The 24,794-nt window shown below is 36.9% G+C and overlaps 1 protein-coding gene across 8 annotated transcripts in view; it reads left to right on the top strand.

Annotated features, from left to right (window-relative positions):
• Positions 1-24,794, top strand: part of PAM (peptidylglycine alpha-amidating monooxygenase) — a 125,895-nt gene that overhangs the window by 40,802 nt on the left and 60,299 nt on the right. For 7 of the 8 annotated variants that reach the window (XM_063421676.1, XM_063421674.1, XM_063421675.1 and 4 more), the window contains exons 2-4: positions 13,145-13,657; positions 14,793-14,913; positions 17,030-17,087. In XM_063421676.1, coding sequence (XP_063277746.1) covers positions 13,569-13,657; positions 14,793-14,913; positions 17,030-17,087 — 268 coding nt within the window. In that variant the 5' untranslated portion in view covers positions 13,145-13,568. Of the gene's footprint in view, positions 1-4,138; positions 4,156-13,144; positions 13,658-14,792; positions 14,914-17,029; positions 17,088-24,794 lie in introns of those variants that run through there. The other variant, XM_063421671.1, reaches the window with a different exon arrangement.

Here is a 24,794-nt window from a genome sequence, read left to right as displayed (position 1 = left end):
TCTGATAAGCAGGCTCAGAAATCATTAAAGCAGATGTCTTAGGTGTATTGCAGAAATGCTTTTCAGCTGAATTAATTTCAGTAAATTAGCTAAGTAAGTTAGGATTCAAGATTCTTCTTCAACCTGAAATCATGGCCATTATTCAGGTATCATAAAACACAAAGCTTGAGGATTTTGTAGAACGGTATAGGAAGGGCAGTATGATGATTAATCTTATACCCACATCTGTCAGAGTTTTGTGGAAAACAGTAATAAATCAGTATCAAGCAAAGACATTGCTTCCTATATTATGATTTTAACTCATTCTGTGCAAGATTCTATTTTAAACCTAAAAAGATCCTTGCTGGACACAAATAACTGCAAAAATGGCAGGTAAAGGGAGTATGTGTGTGTGTATGTGTATACATATCCCAACTGAAATGTAGGAATGCCTGCCTGAAAAGATGTGGGTGAAGTGTATTGATCTGCTAAGAATGAGAACAGATGATCATTTTTTAGGTAGCTTTAAATTATAGTATAAACACCAAAACCAAATCAAGCTGACGTGAAATCTGCTTTCACTCAGTTCTGAGGAACTTTTGTCCCCAGCAAAACTTCTAAAAACTTTCTTAGAACTTTCTTCTTGTTTCACTGCTTTTCTTGGTGAACTCAACTTGTGTGTGTGTGTATAAAAACTGAATTATGAGTATGTGAAATCTAGTTAGTTTTTAACACTGTTGAATGGGAATTGCAGTCCTCTATGTTTGTGATGTGGTTTTGTTCTTCCCACTTGCAGTGGGAAGTTCAGGTGTGCAGTTGTTTGTCACAGAACAAGATCTTGTTTCTTAACATTTATGCATTGATTTGAGATAATAGAAATAATTAATATAATATTTTTATGGTTCATAATTTAGGTGAATGAATGTGTATCTATCAACAGATCTCTCATAATTTTTTTTCTTTATTTCTGCTATAAGGAAACCAGTACCATTTAAAAGTTTGGAGTACTTCCTTGCAGAAATCTTCCACAGTTTTTCTAATAGGTGTCAGATCTTTAAAATGCAAACTATATCTTTAATTTTTGGCACTTGTAAGGACTTCCTCTTTTAGCATGAAAGATCTCCTTCAGGAGTAGCCTCTCTTTCATTCTTTTGTGTTCAAAGATACCTGATTTCTCTTTATTTCATTCAAGGATAGATCTGCTTTTAAACTGGGCTGTGAGTAATGCTGATAGTAATGTATTTCCTTTAGCTAAGGCAATCTAAAACTAGGATAACTTGAAATTTTTGAAATTACTGAACACACCCTGGGAGAGAGAAAATATGTATGACTCATGGCTGTTGACTTCTTTTTTAATGCCAGGCAAGATTTTCAGAATGAATAAAGCGCAGTGTTTCTGAGAAACAGGAGTAACCAGTATATCAGTAAGCTTTAAAAATTGCACTTGCCATTGTTCTCACATGTGAAAACTAATTGCATAAATACTTTTTCATTTTAATACTTCTATTACGCTGAGGGAGAAGGGACTCAAGATTTTTCATACATTTTCCTGCCTCTCATACATACTGTTGACTGAACAATTAAGTAAAAGAAATGTGAAGGTATTTGTCCTCATAAGTCAAGCTCTGATGTTGCATGAGACAAAACATATAGTAGAATTACTGGAAAGTCTTAGATTTAAAGATTTATCTGCCCCTGCAGTTTATTGAAAAGGAGGTTAAATATAATTTGAATCACCTATGTTTTGAAAACAAGTATTTCTGTAAAAATGCATTTTAAAACTTTTTTTTAATTACAGTGTCCAGAAGGAGTAAGCTGTCTTGCCCAACCTTGCATAGTTCCAATTTCATATACCTTTCTTCTACAAGTATTATATTTTTCACAGTAAAACCATTTATTTGGTGATGGGGTCTAAAATTTAGATGTTGGGATGGGTATGCTACTATTTTTCATGTATCTTCTTTTCAGTCCTAGTGATGTGTAGCTGAATAGCTTTCCAGGGAAGATTCACATTACTCTGGAAATGAACAGGCTTTGGAACCCTCCTTCATACTCGAAGAACCAGAGTAAAATATATTCCTACAAGGAAATCTTATCAGGAGTCTTAAGGTGGAGGGGGTAGAGAGCAGGAAACATGTTCACAGTAGTTTACACACTAATGCTGGTTATTTGTTTTCCCCTTCATGGTTATTTCTCATTTGGCTTGTTCTGTGTTATGGAGATAGCACATAAACAAAACTAGTCCTGATTTAAGGGTGGTGGGCATGTAAGCACCACATAGACCTTCTCTCCCTGTCCCCCAGTGGGCTGGGCAAGACAGTCACAAGAAAATGAGATAGCTCATGGGGTTTAGATGAAGACAGGGACAGCAAAAGCTGCATGCACAAGAGCAAAATAAGGAATTAATATCCTCCTTGCCATCAGCAGGTGTTCATCACCAGCAAGAAGTAGGGCTCCTTCATACATAGTGGTTTCATGGGAAGACAGATGCCATCACTCCAAATGTGCCTGCACTCCTTCTTTATGTGGTATGGGACAGCTCTTTGGCCAGTTGGGATCAGCTGTCCTGACTGTGTCCCCTCACAGCCTTCTCGCTGGTACAGTGCAATTAGAATCAAGGAGGCCCGTGGCTCTATGTACCCACTGCTAAAACATCAATTTGGTTTTCAGTGCTGATTTACTTACAAATCCAGAACATAAGTCCATATCAGCTTCTTGTAAGAAAATATACTCTGTCCAAGCCAAAATCAGTACAAATTATGCCCACAAACGCACACCACATCCCCAATTCCATGTTGTTCATGTGCTCAGGTCCCTTGTTATCCAATACGTCCTTATTATCCCTGGACACCTAGACACCACTTCCTGTCTTTTGATGTATACACAGATCCTTCGTGTATGAACCACCCTTGTAAAATGCTCACAAATGTTCATCGAGTTCATTCAGTACTTGACTTGGAGCTCCATCTGTTCTGGTGATCACCTGGGACAGAGAGGTGGCCTTGTGGGGAGTTACTGGGCACAAAAGCCAGCTCAGGTCACAGCTGCACTTGTGCCGCCTTGTGTGACGCTCATCTGCCACTGGTTGGGGTAGGTCCTTTTACAGGAATTTCTGTAATATAAAATGCAGATCACAGATTACAACAAAGGTGTTTCCATTAAGTCTTCAACTCTTGCCCCTTTGGGCTAGGCTGTAGGATCTAACATTGCAATGGACTCCTCTCCTTGCCCCTACTCCCATGCAAAGTCCCTCCTGTGGGATATGCGATAAATCCATCAGGATTTGATAAAATGTGAATCCTCTCCTTAGCTACAGTCTTTCCAGATGAGACTTCTCTAGTGTGAGCCCCCTGCAGGGCCGCTCTTTCTAATGGGTGCATGAATAGATAGATGATTTAGATTGTTTAATGAACCACTGTCAAAGAGTTTTAACAAAAACATTACTAATGAGATGTTGTAAAACTGTGAAGTATAGTTTAGTGCTGAAGTTCACTGTGTGGGCCAATCATTGGAATAATTATTCAAAATTGCCAGGCACAAATCAAAGTTACTATTCTACCAAGGTTATATGCCATATCAATCACTTTAAAAAGACCTACCTTTGGTAAAATGGTCTGTCTGCTTCAAGGAGCAACCTTGAGAGGCCACCCAGGGGAAATCACTGCCACTCTGCCTAGCATGGAGAACTCAAAGAAGGCTCACTTAGGCTGTCATATTTATGGAATAATGTCTTTTGCTCATAGTCAAATTGTATACAATGGGAAAAGTATGCATGAGACTCCTTGTGCCCATAACTTCTTTGTTCCGTGATAAATGATCCTTGAAAAAGCCACTTGCTATTCATTTCAGTGTTCCAAGCTCGTGAGCATGGATGCTCACTGGGTCACTCTGCTCCTTTGTGAGTTTTCAGAAAACAGATAAAACTGGAGTTCTTGGCCCGTTAATGGCTCAGATCTTTATCTTCTCTGGAATTGTACTGTTTGGCTAAGGGAACACATGCATCTGTCACAATGGGTACCTGTCTACAGGCCACAACATCTGCCAAGAGCTGGCTCTGGTGTGGGGTATCCATAGGCTGAAGCTTCCTTTGGAGCATATTCATCTGCTCCAGTGTGGAATCCCTTTTCCTGACTTCTGCCATGGCATTGGACGTTTTGTACATAGCAATGGAGCATAGTATGTTCTCAGCACTTCTTTCTTGCACTGGTTTTCATTTCTGGTTTTCTTTCCCTTATTCTTCCTTTCTGGTGTGCTTACTTTTTCTTCCATTTTCTCCAGTGAACTCTTGTTTTCCCATGTGTAATGGTGTCTTCCAGCATAGAAACTTGGGCTGCTTCTTGATTATCCATTTATGTTCTAGTATATACTATTATTGTACTCTACCTATATTTAGACACTTCATAGAAAAATGTAATACTAATACTAGTAGTCGTAGGCAATTGTGTTGTATCAAAATTCCAATAATGTTAAGATTTGTTCTGCTGAAATACTGTTCTGTTCTTTTTGTATTCAGTCACCTTAATATTAGCGTTTTTATATTTTGTGATACTGAAAACCTGTATCTAGAGGATGCTAGATTTTTAGGATTATTTTGATGTTTACAGAATTATTTCTTTTACTCCTATAGGTACTAGTTTTGAAAACAATGCGTTTAACTAATAAAAAGTGTGTCATTAAAAGGCCTTTAATAGTTGAAGATTCATTTATCTGCTTTTAGCATGGATCTTATGTTGCTCAATTGTTAACGAATACTAAAATGGCATTGGGTTCATTGCCTTGGTTTTCATCTTCCACTCTCCTCATTATCTTTTTTCTTAATTAAGGTGTGTTGCTATCTGTGCCATGTGGAGCAAGGAAAGACTACAACATTACTTTTGTAAAGAACTCTAACCAACTTCTGTTGTTTTATTTTCATTAATTGAAATTGCTTGTAACTTCTGTGAAGCTACAAGGGTATAAATCTCAGTTTACCTACATGAACTAGACTGGATATATGGGAAGATGTTCCAGGCTTTTACCTGGAATTACTTGAAATAGGCATACAATTAAAGGGGTTAGAAAAAAGTTCTTAATTTTTCTTGTTTTTATTTCTAGTAGCCATGCATTTGTTGTCTATAGAAGGTTTATTGAGGCAGTTTTTTGCGAGAGGTGTATCTGGAGTTGAAGGGTGTTGTCATGAATAGTATTTGGATTGACAGGTCATTGCAGCATCTAAGTGAGCAAATAGAAACTGTGGAAGTAATCACTCCAGCATTCTCATAAGAATGTTGTGCTGAATCAGGAATCACCATTTGCAGAACAACAGGTATAAGGGTGCATTACAATTATGTGCATTAGCAGTCTTCCTGCCCCTGCTGCTGTTCTGACTCCTAGCTACACACTGCTGTACCTTTCTTTTTGTTTCTGTATTTAGCTTCAGCTAATACCTTTGACAACTGCTCCAACTCAGTAATCTGACAAAAAAACCCTAGACTGCCCTGCAGTGCTAAGCTCAAGAAGTTTGAGAAACCTTTGGACAATGCTCTCAGGCCCATGATGTGACTCTTGGGGCTGTACTGTGCAGGGCTAGGACTTGGACTCAGTAATCCCCGTGGGCCCCTTTCCAGCTCAGGATATTCTATTTTTTGATTTATTACCAATTAAACAGAGTAGGATACGAAGAAATAAGAACATATTTACAATGAGCTTCCCTCAGCCTTAGCTTCACTCTCAATTCTTCTCATTTCCTGAGCTGTGCAGGGGAATGGGGAATGGGAGTTACAGTTTCTTCCTGCTCAGGAGTGGGGTCTCTCCTGTGGGACACACTCCTCCATGAGGTGTTCCGACATGGGTTCTCTTCACAGGTTTGGTTCTTTGAGGACAGACTGCCTTAGTTAGATTTCCCCATGGCTGCAGCTCCTGCCAGGAGCCTTCCCCAGCATGGACTTTTCAGGAACCTCATCTTCCTTCAAGGTACATCTGCCTGCTCTGGCCTATGCTCTGTGGGCTGCAGGTGGATTTCTGGTGCTTAAAGCACTTCTATCTCCTCCTTCCTCAGTGTCTGTGGGGTCTGCAGAGTTGTTTCTCTCTGTTATTCTCACCCCTCTCAGCTGCTGTGAGTGTTCTTTACCCCTTCCTAAACACCTCACAGCAGAGGCATCGCCGATACAGCTGAGGGGCTCAGCCTTGGGCAGCAGCAGGTCCAGCTTGGAGCTGACTGGAACTGGCTCTGTCTGACACGGGGACAGCTTCTGGTGTCTGTCACAGAGCCCTGCAGCTGAGCCCACCTCAATTCAATGTCCTTCTTAGCGAAGGAACATACAATGAATTTAATTCATGGTACATATGTAATGCATAATTGAACTTAAGTATTTGAAATGATCTCTTTATCCTTGGAGGCTAATCCTAACTCTATAAAACATTCTCCCTTTAATATTTTCCATTTTTGCATAACAAAGGGAAAACAAAGGACATTTAGTGAACTTTTATTCTTATTACATTGTGCTACTGATAGTGATCTAGATATTAAATGAAAGCAGAGGCATCTTACATGTTTTCCTTTTTAGGCGAGTAATTAATATCATTCAGCATGTTCATTTTTTCATTATGTGAAATTAGCAGTTTGCTCAGATGTTGTCTTTCTGTAAGAAAGTGTTGATCTTTCTTGACAAAGGATTTTTGCCTGTTCTGATACCTGGTCAAAGCAGAAGCATTAGAAGGTGATTTGTTGTGAATAAAGGGCTTTTCAAATGCTCTTAAAATGCAGAGTGGGAGAACCAACACATGCTGTCTTGTCTTCATACTTCTGAAACATATCTGACTCCCAAAAGAACATCAGGAGTATTTCAAGCAGTTTCAGGCTGTAAAAGTGAATTTCTGCTTGAAGTCTCCTGTTTTACTAATGCAAGTACAATTGTGTTAATATGATCAAGAAAGAATTATTTTGGTGGTTTGATTACATATTTCTGTTCCATCAAGTACAATTCTTTGTTCTTAAACAAGTTTATACCAAGTAGTTTACAGTATGGTGATGGAAAAAATGAGTAAAAAATCTTACCTTGAGCTGTATATCGTGTTTTGAAAAATCTTAGCTTAGGATTCAGAAATTGATGTAAGTTTCCAGAATTTCCAAGAACATTAGTTTATTTTGGTCTGAAACACACTAGCAAGTGTCTCTAGATTGTGCAATATTAAAATTCCTTCTTTTTGAGGTATTTTTTGTCTCACATTTGAGTGTGCATTGTGTTGAGGAGTGGCATTTGTTGTATTTACTTTAGGAAAGGGAGGAAAATGTGACTAAGAAGGTAGTCGTAGGACAGCTTGTTGGCAAATAACCAAGTTTCAAGCAAAGGCTGCTTAATAAGATCACATTGTGAAATAGTAGTTAAGTTTGTAGTTTGTCCCTTCTGCCCCAAACTAGGAGTTGCTGAGGGTGACAGCTATGTGCAGATGTTCGTGACAGCAATTCTGACACCTTGAGCTGTGTTTTTTTTGCTTTCCTTGGTTTTTCTGTGCTTTCTTATGCATATCCTGAGGCTCACAAAAAAATCTGAAGCTGGTTTTGGTCTCTATATATTCTATAAATTTTTGCCCAGTCCTCCTAGAAATAACGTCATTTTTTCTTTGCATAAACGTATATAATAATCTGTTTCCTTGCATCCTTCTGTTCGTGATTTCCATAACTGCAGTTGCTGTATGAGTTGCCTACTAAATACAATTGAGTTCTTCCTTTATTGTTTAATGAATAGGGTTTGCTTATGGCTTGGGGCTATAGGGTTTATGATTTTCTCTCATTATAGCAGTTAGGAAACTGCAAGTTGTGTCGTGAACACATTGGTCTCCAAAACAGAAGAGCGTAAATGACAGTTCTTCATCCTCCATTTCTTTGCTGTAAAAAACTTTAATTTTAAAAAACAACAACAAAAAGTCTGTCAAGTGGGTAAAACTGACCATACTTATGGAACTGACAGAGCATTTGAAATATTTTTTTTTATTGTTTTTCTTGATACAGATAATCTATCTTACGATAGTAAGTAGAACTTACTTTTCCAGTGGGAAACCCCTCAGGAGTCATCAGAATCTCTCAAAATAAGCTTAGATTCAGGTATTGAACTTTTTTCATATGTTGGGTTGGCCTTATAAAGAATCTGTTTAAGGAGATCTTAACATTAATTACCATTTTATTCTTCTAGTTAAATGGGAAAGAAATACACATGGTGTCATTTCAACGTATTTGGGAAGCATTCAAAGAGTAAATCCTGTTAGAATGAATCCAGTTTCACTGCTGTAACGCATACAAGAAAATTCAAATCTCAGTCCTTTATTTAACATACTGATTTTGTTCATCCTGTGATGGACTGGGCAATAGGTTTCGTTACAAAATATTTCTTTTGAAAATAGCCATCATACTTATTCTCAGCAGAACAAATTTTGGAAAAGGTTCATAAAAACAACATTAGGAGCAATCATATTTCTCGTTTTTTAATTATTCCTTTGATATTCATGTCTGAGGCTTTTGTTAGTAGCAGAAGATAGGAATTTGCACAATATAAATTAAACCATAGGGCCAGCTATATTTGAAAAGTTACCATTTTCATTTTTAAAAAATATGTTTAATACAACACCAAATTCAGTATGGGTTGCTGCCGAAGCAAAGGGATCCTTTACAGCCCCAGCTGTATGCTCACACCTTTTCTGTTGTGATAGAGGGACAACAGTTGGCTGCTGGCACACTGACCAATGGATCTGATGGAAAATTAATACACTGCTGAGGTGGCCATCAGGGAGGGCATCATCTTCCTGAACAAATGCAGAGCATGGAGAGGAAAATACAAGACAGCCAACAATTACAATGGGTGATTGGAGGTTCTTTTCCATGGGGCAGTCTTGTACTATACAGGGTTGTTGTGACTGAGGGGCAGGACCCAGCACTTGGCCTTGTTGAACCTCATCCAGCTGGCCTCAGCCAGCCTGTCCGGCACCTTCCTGCCCTCCAGATCAACACTCCCACCCACCTTGGTGTAATCTGTGAACTGAATTAGGAGACACTTGATCCCCTGGCCCAGATCACCAAGGAAGATACTGAGTAAGTTTGCACCTGGCTTCATCCTCTTTGCACCCTTCCTTCATGTATTTCTATACCTTGATGAGATTTCCCTCAGCCTTCTCTTCTCGGGGTTGAACAGTCTCTGCTCTCTCAGCCTGTTCTGGTTATGAGAGTTATTCCAGTCTTCAGCATCTTCATGGTGCGTTCTTGGACTCTCTTCAGTATGTCTGAAGAGACATGTCTCTCTCACACTGGGGAGCCCAGCACAGGACGCAGCACTCCGTGTGTGGCTTCAACAGCATGGAGGGGAAGAATCCCCTCTGCGAGATCCTGGCCATGCTTTGGCTCATGCAGCCAAAGGTACCGTGAATCCTTCTGGTGGGTTAGCCTTGGCTAAACACCAGGCGCCCATCCCAAACCACTCAGTCGCTCCCTTCCTCAGCTGGACAGGAGAGAAAAAATATAATGAGAGGCTCATGGGTCAAGATAAGGACATTTCTCCTGCCTATCAAGGTCCTTCTATCCATGCTATCCTGTCAAGCGTAGCAGCTCTGATGTATCACTTGTCCCAGTCCAGTGTCATCTGCATTATACATCTCTTCCCAACCCCTAGATACGTTTTGTGAGTTATTTTTATTGATGTTGAGCATCAAGAGGTTGTCTAATTTGATGGCTTCTTGCCAAATGTGTTTTCCTATTAATCTGTGCCCTAGGTGGCTGCATTTAGTGCATTAATTAATCCCTAAGTAGATCCCACAACATATTGATTTATCCTATGTTATCAGAAGCAAAGTTTTAGGCCTAGATGCAGTTCATTTGTTGAACTGGCTATTGTTTCTATACCCAGTTGTTGTCTAAGCTTAAAATTTTGCCTAAGACAAAATGTGAACTTGGTTCTAGCTGAAGACAGAATGCAAGAAGTCCTTGCTCATTTCCATTACTTCAGTGCATAAGAAACAAACCAGAGATTCATATATGAGAAATTACCATTTATAATAGACTTGGATATTAATCCCCATGAATTTTCATCGTCTTCTAATTTCTCTTTTCTTAGAAGGTAGTGGTGGTTGAGGGTGTGGTTTCTGCTTCTGGCTTGTTTTCTGCTCTTGGTATTGTGTGTAAAATGTTCTAGTGACTGAACAGAAAATCAGAAAATACCATAATGTGCTTTATAAACTTGTGGTTAATACACAACTTATTTTTTATTTAGCTGATTTTTGGAAATTTATTGCAATTCTTTAAACGACACACATCTAATTTGTATAATATCACACTGATATATTGTTACTCTGTTTTGCATTCTATTTTGAATTCCAGCTTCTTGCTTGTATCTCCTCCCCTGCCTCTCCTCTCTCCACCCCATTCTGTCTTTGTGCTAGTTGCTTTAGGCTGTTGGGGTTTTTTTTCTTCCTTGTTTTTTGCTTTGTTTGGGCAGAGCATATGGGATAAAATAACATGTTTGCATTGCCCAATCTAATTTTCATCTCCCTTTCTCTACTTTCACTGTAGTCTTTGTCATTAATTATGTCTTTTTACTTTATTATTTCTGTTCCCTTGGGATCTCTTACCCCAAATTGAAAGCATAGCAGTGCTATCTAGAAGTCCACATAATGAACCTTAATTATGTAATCTTATTACTGTATCTCTCATTGTCACTTTTTTCCCTCATCTTGTAATTTCTGCATCACATCATTCCTAAAATTACACTGGAATAACTTCCAGTTAAGGATAGTCCTGCCTTCTTAAAGTTTGTCTTGTCCTTTCATGTCAAATGTAAAATTTCATTGTGCAGGGATCTAATCTGAAATATTAGGTACATTAAACTTCATGTTTCATATTCTTCCAGCTGATAAACCGTAAAAAGCTCTTGGGGATGAAATAGGACCATTTTTAAGGAGAATATACAGATGTGTATAGTCTCCTATTTTTTTCACTACAGCTTAATTTCTTTGGTTTTTTGACTATTCCAAATTATTGCATTACCCCCACCTCCTGTGATCAGCCACAAATTGTCACATATTCTCTTAACATTGTGTTCTGCTGATTTTTTTTAATTACCATGCTTAATTTGTAGTGAGAATTGAAAGCTGTTATAAAGAAATGCTTGTATTTTAGATGGGATCTGGTATTGGTCTGGTATTTCAGTTCCTTTTTTTTCTTTTTTGTTAAATAAATCTCCTTTATTAGATTGTATACCATGTAGATGTTTGTAACAGGCTTGATGTAACAGATCTCAGACTTAGTGAAGCTGGCATAAACTGAGCATTTGTTCTTATTTCTAGTTATTGGAAAATACCATTTCATATTAAAAAAACCCTAGAATATTGTAGTTCTGTGTATGTTACAACGCATTATATTCTTCCTGTCCCTGTTCTTCAGATTTCTTGTCAAGAGCATTTCCACTATGGTATGGGAAAAAATTCTTGAGTAATACAACTAAAGAAAGGTAGAACTTCTGGTCAGGTCATTTACAAAGATACTGAATAGTTACTGTTGTGTAATTATTCCTTAAAGAGTGAAAGTAGTGAAGCCTCATCTTATTGTAGTTAACTTACATGAAGCATGTAAGCATGTCACACTTGTCTTTCTTGTTTGTTTGTTTGTTTTACATGATTTTTGGTCTTTATCACAGCACAGTCCTTTATATGTGTTGCAGATTTGGTGTATAGATCACCAGTGAAAAAGATTTAGATTACTTCTTCTAAGAAAGAAGTAAGACATGAAAGTCGACATTAAAAAAGGAATTAAGATTGTATAATTGCTTTCATTTATGGTTTTGGACAGCCTTGGCATATTTTTGGCAAGCTGAAAACTAGTATATGTTTATTTTCAGTTGTTTGTGACAAAATTTTTTTTGCCGTCCTACAGTGAATACAATTTGCGAGTTTAATGTTGATAAACATAATCAGATTTTTAATTCTTGCAAATAGTCCTATGCAAATCTAGTGTAGCTGTTTAACAACAGGAAGTGACTATTTAGCCAGTATGGCTTCTTCGTTTATGCTTAAGCACTTTTGATTTATAAGAAGCCTTTTTGGCACATGTGCCCTGAAATGGGAGGGGTTTTTTTAAACACATGAGTTTTCATTGGTTTCATGTCAGAATCCTTATTTTCAATTTCCTCTGTATAAAAGTGTTTTGACTATGTCTTCCAGGAGCTGGAAGATTTTAATTTGGATGGGGTATTTTCTTATTAGTGTTTATACTAATCTGGAATTGACTAGTATATTCTATTTATACTAATTTAGAAGAAATACTACACAGTACAGTTAAAAGATTTTCATTGTGACTGGAAACTTTCCTTCTGCCAAAACTGGAATTCTCAAAAGATAAAAGAATACTCATTCTTTTATTCTTCTTCTAGTTCAGTAAGACATTGTGTAAGTTTCTAGCATAATTATTAAAGAATACTAAAATTTTGGAATTAAATATTGTGTCAACTAAAATAGGGAAGTAAGAACAGTTGAAATTAAACAGGGGGGCAGACTAATGGTTTATGCTGACATACCCTCAGTGTATGAAAGGATAGAAAACAACTAATATAAAGCAGTCTGATGTCAACAGTTCTCCTTATTGTATTTCCAAAAATAATTTTTAGGTGTCTGTTTCCTGAAATGTATATAAAAAGGAGCTAAAGTATATAAGAAGCAGATACTTATTAGTGACATCATGGTTTATTACAGGTTGAATTAAAAATAAAATATTCTCCAAGTCTGCAATATGTGCAGAAACATTTGGTGATAGCTAATAAAATTTATGAACCTTAATTCTTGCTATGTCAAGTTGGTGTGCTTTTTTTCCGGCTTGTAGAACAGGCAGGTTATACTGGTGTTTGCATATGTTAAATACTCCATACTTTGCATTTTACATATTGAGGAGGTTTTTCTATTTCTTCCCATCATGTAAAATACATTTGAGAACACATTTTGTATATCAAAATGAAATGTGTCTGTTTCTGATCCTGTATGCAGGGAAAGGAAGGAAAAGGAGGAATGAATAGAACCTATGCAGAACCCTTTACTAGGCTGGGCTAAAGCTCATGAAATAATTTACTAACGTATTAAAATGCCTCAACAGTGATTTGCTGAGAACTAATGCTATAATGTGTTAGTCATCCTTAAGCTCTTTCTATTTTTACAGGTTCCGAAGGATGACTGATGCTGGTTTCTGTGATGCCATTTAAAGTCTCCAGCGCTGTGGATTTATAAGTAACATGCAGTTTTAACTGCGCAACCTGGGCAGAAAGCATCAGGAGTGCTAGTCCTTTTCAGCTCCTTAAGTGGACAGAAGTACAGTGTCATCTATCTACAAGGGAAGATTCTTCAACAGCTTTTTATAGCTAATAAAAAAGACAACACAGTATCATCCACCTTCCTGATTTACAGTGCATCGCCTTCCAAGACAGATGGTGTGTCAGAAGCTGGAGGATGCCCGCAGAGCACATAATAATGAAGTAGTGAAATGATACTGCTGCCGCTGCCACCTGATTGTCAGGATCACAGCTGATAGAACTGCACTGCCCCTTTTCTGCTTGCTTAATCAGGCCAAAAATAGCAGGGTGGACATGGCTGGCTTCGTTAACAGCCTGCTAATACTGCTTCTGTTTCAAAACATCTGTTTGGGTTTCAGAAGCCCACTTTCAGTCTTCAAGAGGTGGGTTATACAGGAATATGTTATGTGTTTAATGCATGCAGTCACAATATTAAAAAAGTATGAAAAATCTTAGATAAAAATATGTTACGGTATTTTTTCAGTTTTGATCATTGTTCTGAATCATTTTCTTTCTGCACTTTTGAAATGAACTGTTGTCATACTGAGACAGAAACTCATGTTTTATCCATAGGGTTGCTCATTAAAGGTGATACATAGATAAAAGGATAAAATGGCAATTAATACAACTTTTTTAGTTAACACTACACCTGTATTTGAGGCTGCACAGGGAGTAAATACATTTCAGATGCTGGAGTTTACTTGCAGTATAAGATTATGTTTTAACAAAAAAACATCAACTAAGCTGAACTGTCCTGAGAAATTTAGGGGTTGTTTCAATTCAAAATTGCATAGGTAAACTTTAAAGTAGTGCGGACAAGAGAAGTAGCCTCTTAGCTCCTGAAAAAAGGATTTTACTCTTATTGAGGTTGAATATCATGTCACTACTGTATACATGAATATACATAGTCAAAATTGTATCAGTGTTGCATCCATGTTTCTCACATCTTGCCATTCAGTTCTTCATAGTGATCTACATTTTTCTTACAATTAGTTTATATGTTCCATTCAATATAGAAGCTGATATTCATTTGATGTTGCCAACTTTACTATTTTACTTTGCTACTTGTAGTAGCATAGAAGTTGCTATATATGCCATAGTGTTGGAATTAAAAGTTGCCCCTTTGCATGTAATTTAAATTTAATCTGTATAGAATTAGAAATTACAGTCTCAAGAAACCTGAAAACTGTTGTGAATTATTAACTATTACTTGACATATTGGAGTGAACTAATTCTCTATCTATACTTCTATGTGCCTCAGACAATTGTTAGGATGAAATAATGGGTTACATTTTCAGCTAACATTTTCCAAACTAGTCATCTGGTTGCTCAGATCAAGAACCACTTCAGTAAGTGCTGCATAACTTAAGATGTTTTCCTCAGCTTGTGATGGAGTGAAATTTTCAGATCGCTCCTGGGACTACTCAGCCTTGTCTAACTTCTTTACTAGTTCTATAAATACTCTTAAGACATAACAGAAATCAATACTTAAAAAAATATTTCTTCCTTCTTTTCAAGTTATAAAGATACTAGTAGATCTCCTTCCAGTGAATGCCTTGGAAGCGACCAGCCGGTGATTTCCTTTGGTCTGTCAGATTTTGCACTGGACATTCGCATGCCTGCAGTGACACCTAAGCAGGTGAGAGAATCGCAGTTTTTGCCATTTCCTTCAATAAGCTAGGAAAACAAAGCCTTCCCTACAATATCACTCAAATAAAATGAGCAAAAAGTAGGCAACAAAAAAGTAACCTCAAATGAGAGAATAATCTTTTCATTGAATTAATTTTATTTGTAAAATGTTGTTTTCATAAACTAAATTGTTGAAGTTTTATAATGTGAAATATTTCTAGCTGTGCTAGTAAGACATGGAGTTGCAGTTTACACCAAATCTTGGATGATGCGTCAGTGAATCTAATTACATTAAACTGTATGTTGTTGCACTTTCGGCAAGCTGAGACAAAATAACCAAAAAGCACTTTAAAAGGGGTAGTACTTCTGGCCCAGTATTTTTAACTCTCAAAACACACCATGAAAATTACTTCGAACAGGTTATGATTTTACACTCTTTAAGGTATGAAGTGTATTATATTCTACTGAGTAAAAGTGAAGACAGTTAAGATTTGTAAACTTAGCACTAGCATTTTTAACATTCACATAAATGTATTGAGATCCCACTGTCATTTTCACGTCTATTTTCATTAAGCAAGATAATGATTTTTTCCTTTTTGCAGTAAGCCATTGCAGGGAAGTATATGTATCATTAAGGGGTCTACATCTCTTTTAAAGGGCTGCAGATGCTTGAAAAGAGCAGTATATTGTGCTGCAGTAGTTGATGACTCATTGTTGCAGATAGCACTTTCTAAAGGAGTGAAGGCAAAATGAGATTTTCAAGTTATTGGGGAAAACCCCTCTGGAACATGTCATTTAAAGCAAGAGGTGCAAACCAGAAATATGGTTTCTACTAGATCTTCTTTGCAGCAAAATATTAAACTTCTCCATCAGAAAGAATGAAAAGTACTCTCAGTTCACACATTCATAGTTATGTGTTATTGATTTTACCTGAGAAGTCATCAGTTGAACAGCTAGAAAACACATATGAAGACATCAGTCAGTTCAGATTCCCATTAAAAAAACCTTTCTATTTGTGTGGTTTATTGTCAAGGCTGGGGGAAAAGTTGCTGAAAACCTTGCATTTTTTAAATGAGTTACTGGGCATGTTGAAGGGGTGGGAGGGCCAGGATTTGTCTTGCAGTTCATAACTGCATGTGGTCCATGGGTACATGAATGTCAATCAACCCCTTACATGACTTAGGAGTGCTCTAACTATACGTGAGTTGTGCATTCTTCTGGACAGGTACTACACATTGGAAACTGTTTAATTTCTACTGCAGTGTGAAGCTTTGCTGCCGTTGGCTTTAAAAGTTTGAATATAAGGTCCTGAATTAGGTTGTGCCTTTTTTTTTTAAAGAAAATATTCTGAACCCAGGTTAAATAGAAAACATAGAATATTTCCTTTTCTATTTCTAGAAGGCTTTACTATGTTAACTGCATAAATGCATGTAACTACAGTTCACAAAGGCATTCACATCAATCGTATTAGTTAACCTCTGTTCATTCTTCCCATTTTTAAGCAAAACCATCAAAAATGGTTTCTTACCTGTGCAAATCACTGTTGTGTGTAATCATGTATTGTCATCACCATTGTACCTTCCTTCTCACTTGCATTAATTCTTTACACCTATCCACAGAGTCTTCTTTTAAATTAAGTTTGAAGTTATTCATAGCAGGAATTTTTCTTTATTTATGTTTAGATGTCCTTATGAAAGTGAAGGCCTGTCAGATTTTGAGTTCATGGGTGTAGTGAAATTCCAGTAGTTGATACATTTCCTATTCTAAACAGCCTTAGAAGTTGGAAAAAAAAATTAAGAAAAAAGAGGTCTGAAATAGTTAAGAGTGTGCCTAGCAACCTAATAGCCACTTTGATAACCTTCTAGCCTGATCTCTGTTACATGTAAATAAGTCGTGGCAATGAATTTATTTCTTACAGTAGTAAACCCAGATAACATACATTGTATTTGCCCAAGTGTCTCAGTAAAGTATGTGATATTTTATCTAGATGGTCCTATTGTGCATATTTATTTGTTCAGTATTCCCCTCTTCAGGAACTTTAGGTAATTTTTATGCTTTGGTTCTATTCTTTAAATTCTCAATTTTCCCAATTCAGAGTTCATTTCTGTTCTCTGTTCTTTGAACAGTCTGATACCTACCTCTGCATGTCAGTACCCCTGCCAGTGAGTGATGAAGCCTACGTAGGTGAGTACTGATTAACTGAAAGAACTTAAGCAAGCCATTTTGAAGCATTTTCCTTTTTCTCTTTGACTCATATGAACTTCATCTTTGGACGTCACAGTTTCCAAAATGCATTTGTCATGTCTAATATGGAAACAAACTAGAGGGAGCTCCTTAGAGTCAAGATAAAACTGTATCTGAGGCGATTCATGAGTAATAGCGGTTAAGGTGCTGTATGCAGATGCCTCTGGCAGTCAGCACCAAACAGTCCATTTGTAAAGTATTGGCTTTCTGTCTCTGTGCGGATGCTTAATTCTGCACTGCTGAGCAGACTGTTTATTTACCTCCTGGTACAGGCTGTAAATCCTTTGCACTTACAGTCAGTGTTGGCTGCTGAAAGATTTTACTTCGAGGAGAAACCAAACCCTCTCCTTTTTTTTTTTTTTTTTTTTTTTAATGGCATGGCATTAATAAGATGGCAGACAGAAGCAGAAGGAAATACTGTAATGCATTACAAATGCTGTCATCATATGGATCAGCAGAAGAACACCATCTGTTCAGAAAATCTTTGCTGTAGTTAAAATTCTATTGTGCCTTGCCATGAACATACAGTTGTTCACATAAAGAGAAGGCTTATTGGTTTGGCTGAAGATGGTTTTGCTTTCAGAACATCCTATAAGCTGTATAAAAGGAAACAATATTTCTCTTCCTTTACACTTTTGTTGCATTTTAGGATACCTGCACTTAATAAGGAAATCCCATGTAGGTTTTGATGTATTATGAGATTGTTGTTCCATGTGGACTTTGTTGTGGAAATCCCTCAGAAGATAAAATATTGTGTTTTGATTTTCATGTTGTATTACAGTAACTAAGAAGAATGATTAAAATTTTTTCAGTGCTTTCTCTATATATCTGTTTTGTGAAGAGGTGAGAATCTGACCTCACATTTTGGTTGTGAGTATGACCCCAGAAGGAAAAATGAACAAAGAAGGAAGGGAGTGAGTGTTCACTGTTGAATCAAGTATGCTTGCTGAGCTATGTGTGCAATAGACTCTTCTGCTTTTGTTGATTCATAGAAAGGCAATACTACTAACTTCCTCCTGATGCAGCTTGTATTTAGTGTTTCACTAAGTTAGAAACATTCCATAGTTCAATTCTTTATTAGGTTACTGCACATATGTTGTTTGTGTTAAAGGAACATAAACTTCTTCTGATGGTGTGTATGCTTAAAAGGACCTGCTGAAAGAATTTGCTTAAAAATTATGCAAAGTCTCAGTGGAAGTCATGCAGTGCAACCCATTTTATTTTTTTCTGCAGACCTAAAAATTTATATATTCTTCACCTGATTTTTACAGGATTTGGTCACCTTTCCAGTGGTCACTGTTCCTGAGTGCCTCTCATTACAAAGCAGCATAAGGTCTCTAGACAGAGAAACCATTCTAGTTGTCTTGTAGACATTTGAAAAGCATGAGGAACTCGATGAGCAATCTGTAAAAACACCCAACTTATTGTGTGAACATAAAGTATTCCCATGATAGCATTCCTTACAAGCTCATATTTTTGTATGCTTTAAAAGTAGAAGAAAATTATTGGGTTTTTTCCTGTTTTTTCACTTCCACATGAAATGAATAGGCATATAGTCAGTCTGAAGTATGTGATTGTTCCATTCACTGAAATCACCGGAAAGTGTCCCTCATGGAAAAGGATCAGATTGGAGTCTTCATAATCAACGGAAGTTGATCATTAGATCATTAGAAAGAGTAGACACAATTATACCCATCTCTAGAGAGTAGAAAGAATGTAGAATCACTTTACCTTATAAAATATCTAAATAGAAAATTAAATCTTTTCAGGAAAGAGGTTTTTACAACAGGCATCATCACCTAAGAAGTTTGCTGCTTAGTGAGGTTTTTCCTTATCTACTTTGAATACTGTTAAGTGTTGTGAAGCTATTAACTTGCATACATGTATTTTGTGTTGCTTAAACAAGCATAGAATATTGGCACACAGAGAATGTTTATTCTTTTTGAAAGGATAGAGTGTATATTTTTATGGTTTAAGTGAAATCTGCCTTCATTTCATTGCCAATAAATGGTGTAATTAACTTTCCTTAAAACTTACTGTTTGGTTTTTTGATGGAAACAATGGAAAACTAGCATATGAACTGTCACTGGGTTGCTGTTTAGTGATGTATTGAGCTGACTGTGTGTGTTCTGAAGAGCTTCAACATGAGGATGTGTGAATTCACATAACTGAAACAATAAACTGGGTTCCTGAAGACAGTTTGATGGTAAATTACATGCTCTGCCTCCCGTTCAATTTATTTGCGAAGCAAATGCCTTGTGCTTTGTTTCTTTTTGTGATTTAAAAGGACATTTTTATGACCAAATGTCTTTACAGTTTCACCAAGACTTGCTAATCCATTCCTTTTTTAACTTCGCTTTCCTATTTTTACCCTTCTTTCTTCCTTCCTCCTAGACACTGTGGAAAACGAGGCTCTATTATGGAACCTGCAGCAAGATATTTTTGTTACAGATTGGTGAAATACAAAAGCCTTAGAAGACAGATTTTAGTGTTTATGTGGGCAATACTATATTTGCTAATAAGTAGAAAATCTTTTTATAACTTTTTTTTTTGTATTTTTATTACATTTGTATTCAAGGATTTGAGTTCACACTTCAACTTTGCTATTTCCCTAAAGGAAACCAGTAAACATTCATGCTTGCACAGGGACAGCGGGTATAAATTTTTTACTTCAAAACTGGAGGGATGCTGTAACAGAATTCACAAACTTATTCAGAGTCAGTTCTCAGAGATTATCAGAGGAGGGAATTGATCACACTTACTTAATGAAATGTTGCCAGCTAGAAAGAGAATTAGAGCAGGTTTTACCCTATGGATCTTTTTCAGCGATGCATCTGTATATTTTTGCTTGTGCTGTTTTCTCTGCTATGTTCTTTAGTGGAGGTCAGACTGTCAAGGCTGAGATTTCTGTTTGAACCAGTTGTTTCTCTGTCCTGAAGGGCTGTAAATACTGACCAATTTGATTAGGGAGAGTGTTTTTTTGTGAGATTGGTTGGTTTACATTTAGGTTTATGTTCGGAACATACCTTTTGCTCCTTTGAAGTGAAATGGTTGTGAGATTAATATGTAAAATGTTATTAGTGAGATTAATATGTAATTTTTCAAGAGAGTATCATTCCAGTTATATTTTTAAAACATATTGTTGTGGTTTTCTTCTTGTTCATCCTGTTTGATTAATGTTTATGAATAAGTAGCCAAACCAGAAACTCAGGTGAGTCTTTCATGGTGGAGGCATTGGTAAAAATGAGTTCATTACTAAGCTGTAGAGATGACTAATGGGTGCTCTACACTTACAAAAATTGAGTCTCACTGCAGACCACTCAGACAAAAACGTGACTACCATCTTCATCTGCTTACATAGATTTACATGTAAATAATGATAATTACTTATGTGTGTAATAATGATAAAATAGTGACCTGTAAATAAATGTCTTTTTCTTACTAATTCATAAGTCCCTATTTGTCAGACTATGCTGTATAAATGAAACTGAGCCTTCTACATTCAGCAACACAGACTGAAGTAATTAGATGGTTTATTACTTTTCATCCATGAAGGACTCTGAGATGATCTACATTTGTTACTCTATTATGGCATGTATAAACTTTCCTGTTGCCACACAGTGATGTCTTCACTGTATTGGAGGCCTCTAATTCCTCCCTAATTTGCCAAACTCCAGATGCCGAATTCTTGATGAATTTCTCTTAAGTTAATTCTGTGACAGAGAGGGCAGTAATATTAAGAAAAAACTATCAACTTTATTTAATTGAATTGTGTCTTGTTTTGGAAAGACAGGTATCTGTCAAGGAAAACTGGAGTCTCCCTTGGAAGGGAGAATGCAAACTCCCCCGCCCCTCCAAATTATTTCAATTTTTCAATTAGGAGCTTTCAGGCAAAAATATGGGAATAGGAGTAACAGTTCTTTACTAGGAATAATAAAAATGCAAATGCAGTAATACAAAAAAAAAAAAAAAAAAAAGGCAAGCAAACAAACAAAAATCGTAGAGAACCCTGACAGAGTCAGGAATACAACCTGGCACCCTGTCGGTCAGGGTGTTGGAAGTAGTCCAAACAAGTCCTCCTGGAGTGACAGATGTGTTTCTGTTGGAGTAGAGATTATGACAGATGTGGTTCTGTTGGAGTAGAGATGATTTGTAGTGGTGATGAGATGAGTCCAGCCTTCCTCTGAGAATCCAGTGAAAAAGAGGATGTCTGGGGTTCCTGTGTCCACATTTTTATCTGTGTAGGGAATGGTTGGCTCCTCCTCACTGGGTGGTGCATCTCACAATGGGATGATGTAATGTGTCATGTCATTGGTGAGCCTTAATGGCCTATTAACAGAAGATATCCCCCAGAGAGGGAGACAAAGAAAGAGATAAGAAATACTGCCCCAGATGATCTATTATCAGAAGGCATCTGCCCTCTTCCCGCCTAGAATTACAAGAGATAAAGAGCAGTATCTCCCAAACGGTTTCAACAGATGGAAAGAAAATACACGTTTTTTGGTTACATTTTTCAACCCAAGACAAATTGTTGTTTGTAAAGATTAACTTGTTAGAAATTAGTTTTTTAAATACATAGCTTAAGGACACACTGTTAAGGTTAAACTGATGTCATGTTCTGTTCATTCCTGTTTCTCTTTGAGTTTGTAGTTCTAAGTGGTACTTGATGAAGAAATTAGGTCAGACTTCAATTTAGTATATATATGAAAATTGCTGCTGTTATTTTAGTAATAATTTGTATCACTTCTCCATGAATTAAAAAATTTTGACTATTTTTGTCTGTTGAGTAATCTGCTGTTCCAAAATGTGGAGGGTGTCAACTAGGAAAATAGGACTGCTGTTTGATATTTCTTAAGCCTTTGGTAGTGACAGTTCCCAGCATAGGAAGTGCTGGAATGTTGCAGCAAGTCTTGTGCAGGAACACAAGGATGATGAGAAAGATTGAGCACCTCTGTCATAGGGAAGGGCTGAGACAATTGAGGTTGTTCAGGAGAAGAGAAGACTTCCAGGTGACCTTATTGTGTCTTTCAGCCCACAAGAAAGATGGGGAGAGACTTTTTAAAAGACCATGGAGTGACAAGACAAGGGGAAAAGTAAAGACAGTAGGTTCAGATTAGCTACTAGAAGACTGTGAGGGTGGTGAGGCACTGGCACAGGTTGCCCAGAGAGGCTGTGGTTGCCCCATCCCTGGAAGTGTTCAAGACCACATTGGATAGAGCTCTTAGAAACCTGGCATAGTGGAAAGGTGTGCTTGCCATGGCAGGGGGGTTGAAACAAGATGATCTTTAAGGTCCCTTCAAACCCTGACTGCTTTCTCATTCTCTGACAGGTACTGCATTTGGCTTGAATACCACATTAATCTGTAAGGCTTTTGCAGTGCAGGGGGTTTAGGCTGGGTTTTTTGTTTGTTTCTTTTAACCTTCTCTTTGGAAAGTTATACACCTGGGTGTGCTGCTAAGAAAATAGCACAGGAACCGTAGTGTAACCACCTGTACAAAGCTGTCTTAAGCTCATAGACTGATTGTGAGGTTTTTCAATGCTTCCTTAAGCAGTGATGTGTTATATCAGCTAAAATACCGTATGCCAGAAAATTTGATTTTGCTTTATTAGCTCTGGTGCATTATTTTCTCTTAGTAAGAATAGCATTTAGTAAGGTATTTGTAATAGGTTTTATAAAAGGCTTAAAGGTCATGTCTGTGCTCTAGTATATCATTGTAATAGGCACTATGTGGAGCAAATAAAAGACTTCCTGAAACACTCATTAGAATAAATACTTGCAATGGGAGAGTGGTAGAGAAATAAAAAGAAACAGGGAGACAGTATTAAGCAGTAGGACAGGTGGTGGCTTTAGCAGCTACCAGGCCTAACCTTCCATTTTACCTTTATTGAAGGCTGTCTTTATAAGTGGTACTTACAGCACATTTCTATACAGGTATTAATTTTGACAGTAAGGTTAATGAAATTTCACATGTATATTGCTTATAAACCCTTTCAGAAATTTATTCTTTCACTTGATAACAGCAGCTTAAAACACCCTGAAAACATCTGAAAACTAAGGTTGGAATTCCACAGAGTGATAGGTTGCCTCTGCCATGCAAGCATAAACCATAATTTCACTATTAATTGTTACTGATAAAAACATCAGAACAAAAATTATCTCCATAACACAGATTAGGTTTTTATCCATGCAACAAGTTGAATTTGCTTGTAGAAAAATAAAGATGTTGGGTTATCTAAACTTCCTTAATGCTGGCAACTTTTGTAGCTCTGAATTCATATATATCACTCAAAGTACCTTCTCAGGACATATGGGTACATCTCTTACTTCCCAGACCAAGCCCTTGACTCTGGCATGCTCATTTCCTTACAGCTGGATCACCTATCTTCAAGCTAAAACTTGACTTGCATGCCTTAACTTTGGCTGATTTTCCTTACTTTCCACAACAGATCTCAGCTCCAGAAATGGGGTTAGAAGCTATTTGATATTTTGTCCCCATGAAACTGGCAGAATAACCCACATCATCATTCATTTCAGGAACCCTGCCACAGCTCTGTGTTAAAATACTGATTTCTGAGTGCAGGTAATGCCGTAAACTTCAGGAGCAGAACAGTGTTTCATTGGTTTGTAGCTTCCCCATCTCCCCATGTTAATATCTAAAAGATATTTACTTGGAGGCTCCTCACTGTGCACATGTAACGGCAGGCGCAGCTTGTCTTCAGAATTTCTGCTGTCGTACAAGGTTAAAAACTATTGCATTCCCTGGAACTGGCGTATTTTTTCAGTAGTAATAAAGAATGTAGTTTGCTTTTAGAAATGCCATCATTGTACATTCATGGTCGATATTACTCCCATGATGTCGGTAAAATTTTTACTTTGCTAAAAAGACTCACAAGTACTTGTGAAACTAAACCAGTGTGTTATCTGTGGCATAGTTTAAAGAACAGACATTTGAGAGGTGAACGTTCACATCTAAGTTTCTAATAATGAGAAATATTTGGGCAATGAGATCATGCTGACTTTAAAAAAATCTTGTTTTTCATACCAAAGGATTTGACATATTAGTGAGACTCAGTCATAATCCCTTCTTGGAACTGTTGTCCCAAGAAAGATGCAGGGAAAATGTAAGCCAAGTAGAAGATATTACTAATGGAAGAAGATATTACTAATGGAAGAAGATATTACTAATGGAAGAAGATATTACTAATGCCTAAGATTTAGTTGCTCTTAACTGGAACTTACTGATTGTATTTTTTATGTAGTACAAAAAGAGTAGAAGAGTATTGTTAAATCACAAATGCAGATTTCAAAGTTATATTGCAACTAGACTGGTAAAACTTAGTGGTTTAGAATACACTGATACATTAACTAAGTATCATATTTAACTTTTGTGGGAAATACAGTGGTTTTGATTTGGAACCTAAAGTTTCTTAATAAATAAATGAAGTACAGTGTTTTAGCTTAGAAGAAAGGCTGTTGAATGAAAATTTAAGGAAAATGTGTAAGTGGCATGCAGAAGGCAAATAAATGGGTGGGGATGTACTTGCCTTATTTGTAGTATTGCAGGGGAAAATGGCACAAGATGAATCTTGGTTATGTAACTTACGGTGAGATTATGGATAGCTTACTTGTTTTGCCATTTTTTCTTT

This window comes from Prinia subflava, chromosome Z, assembly GCF_021018805.1.
Source record: "Prinia subflava isolate CZ2003 ecotype Zambia chromosome Z, Cam_Psub_1.2, whole genome shotgun sequence".
Classification (NCBI taxonomy): Eukaryota; Metazoa; Chordata; class Aves; order Passeriformes; family Cisticolidae; genus Prinia; species Prinia subflava.
The sequence above is the reverse complement of the archived record's forward strand: the minus strand, read 5'-3'. Positions and strand labels throughout refer to the sequence as shown.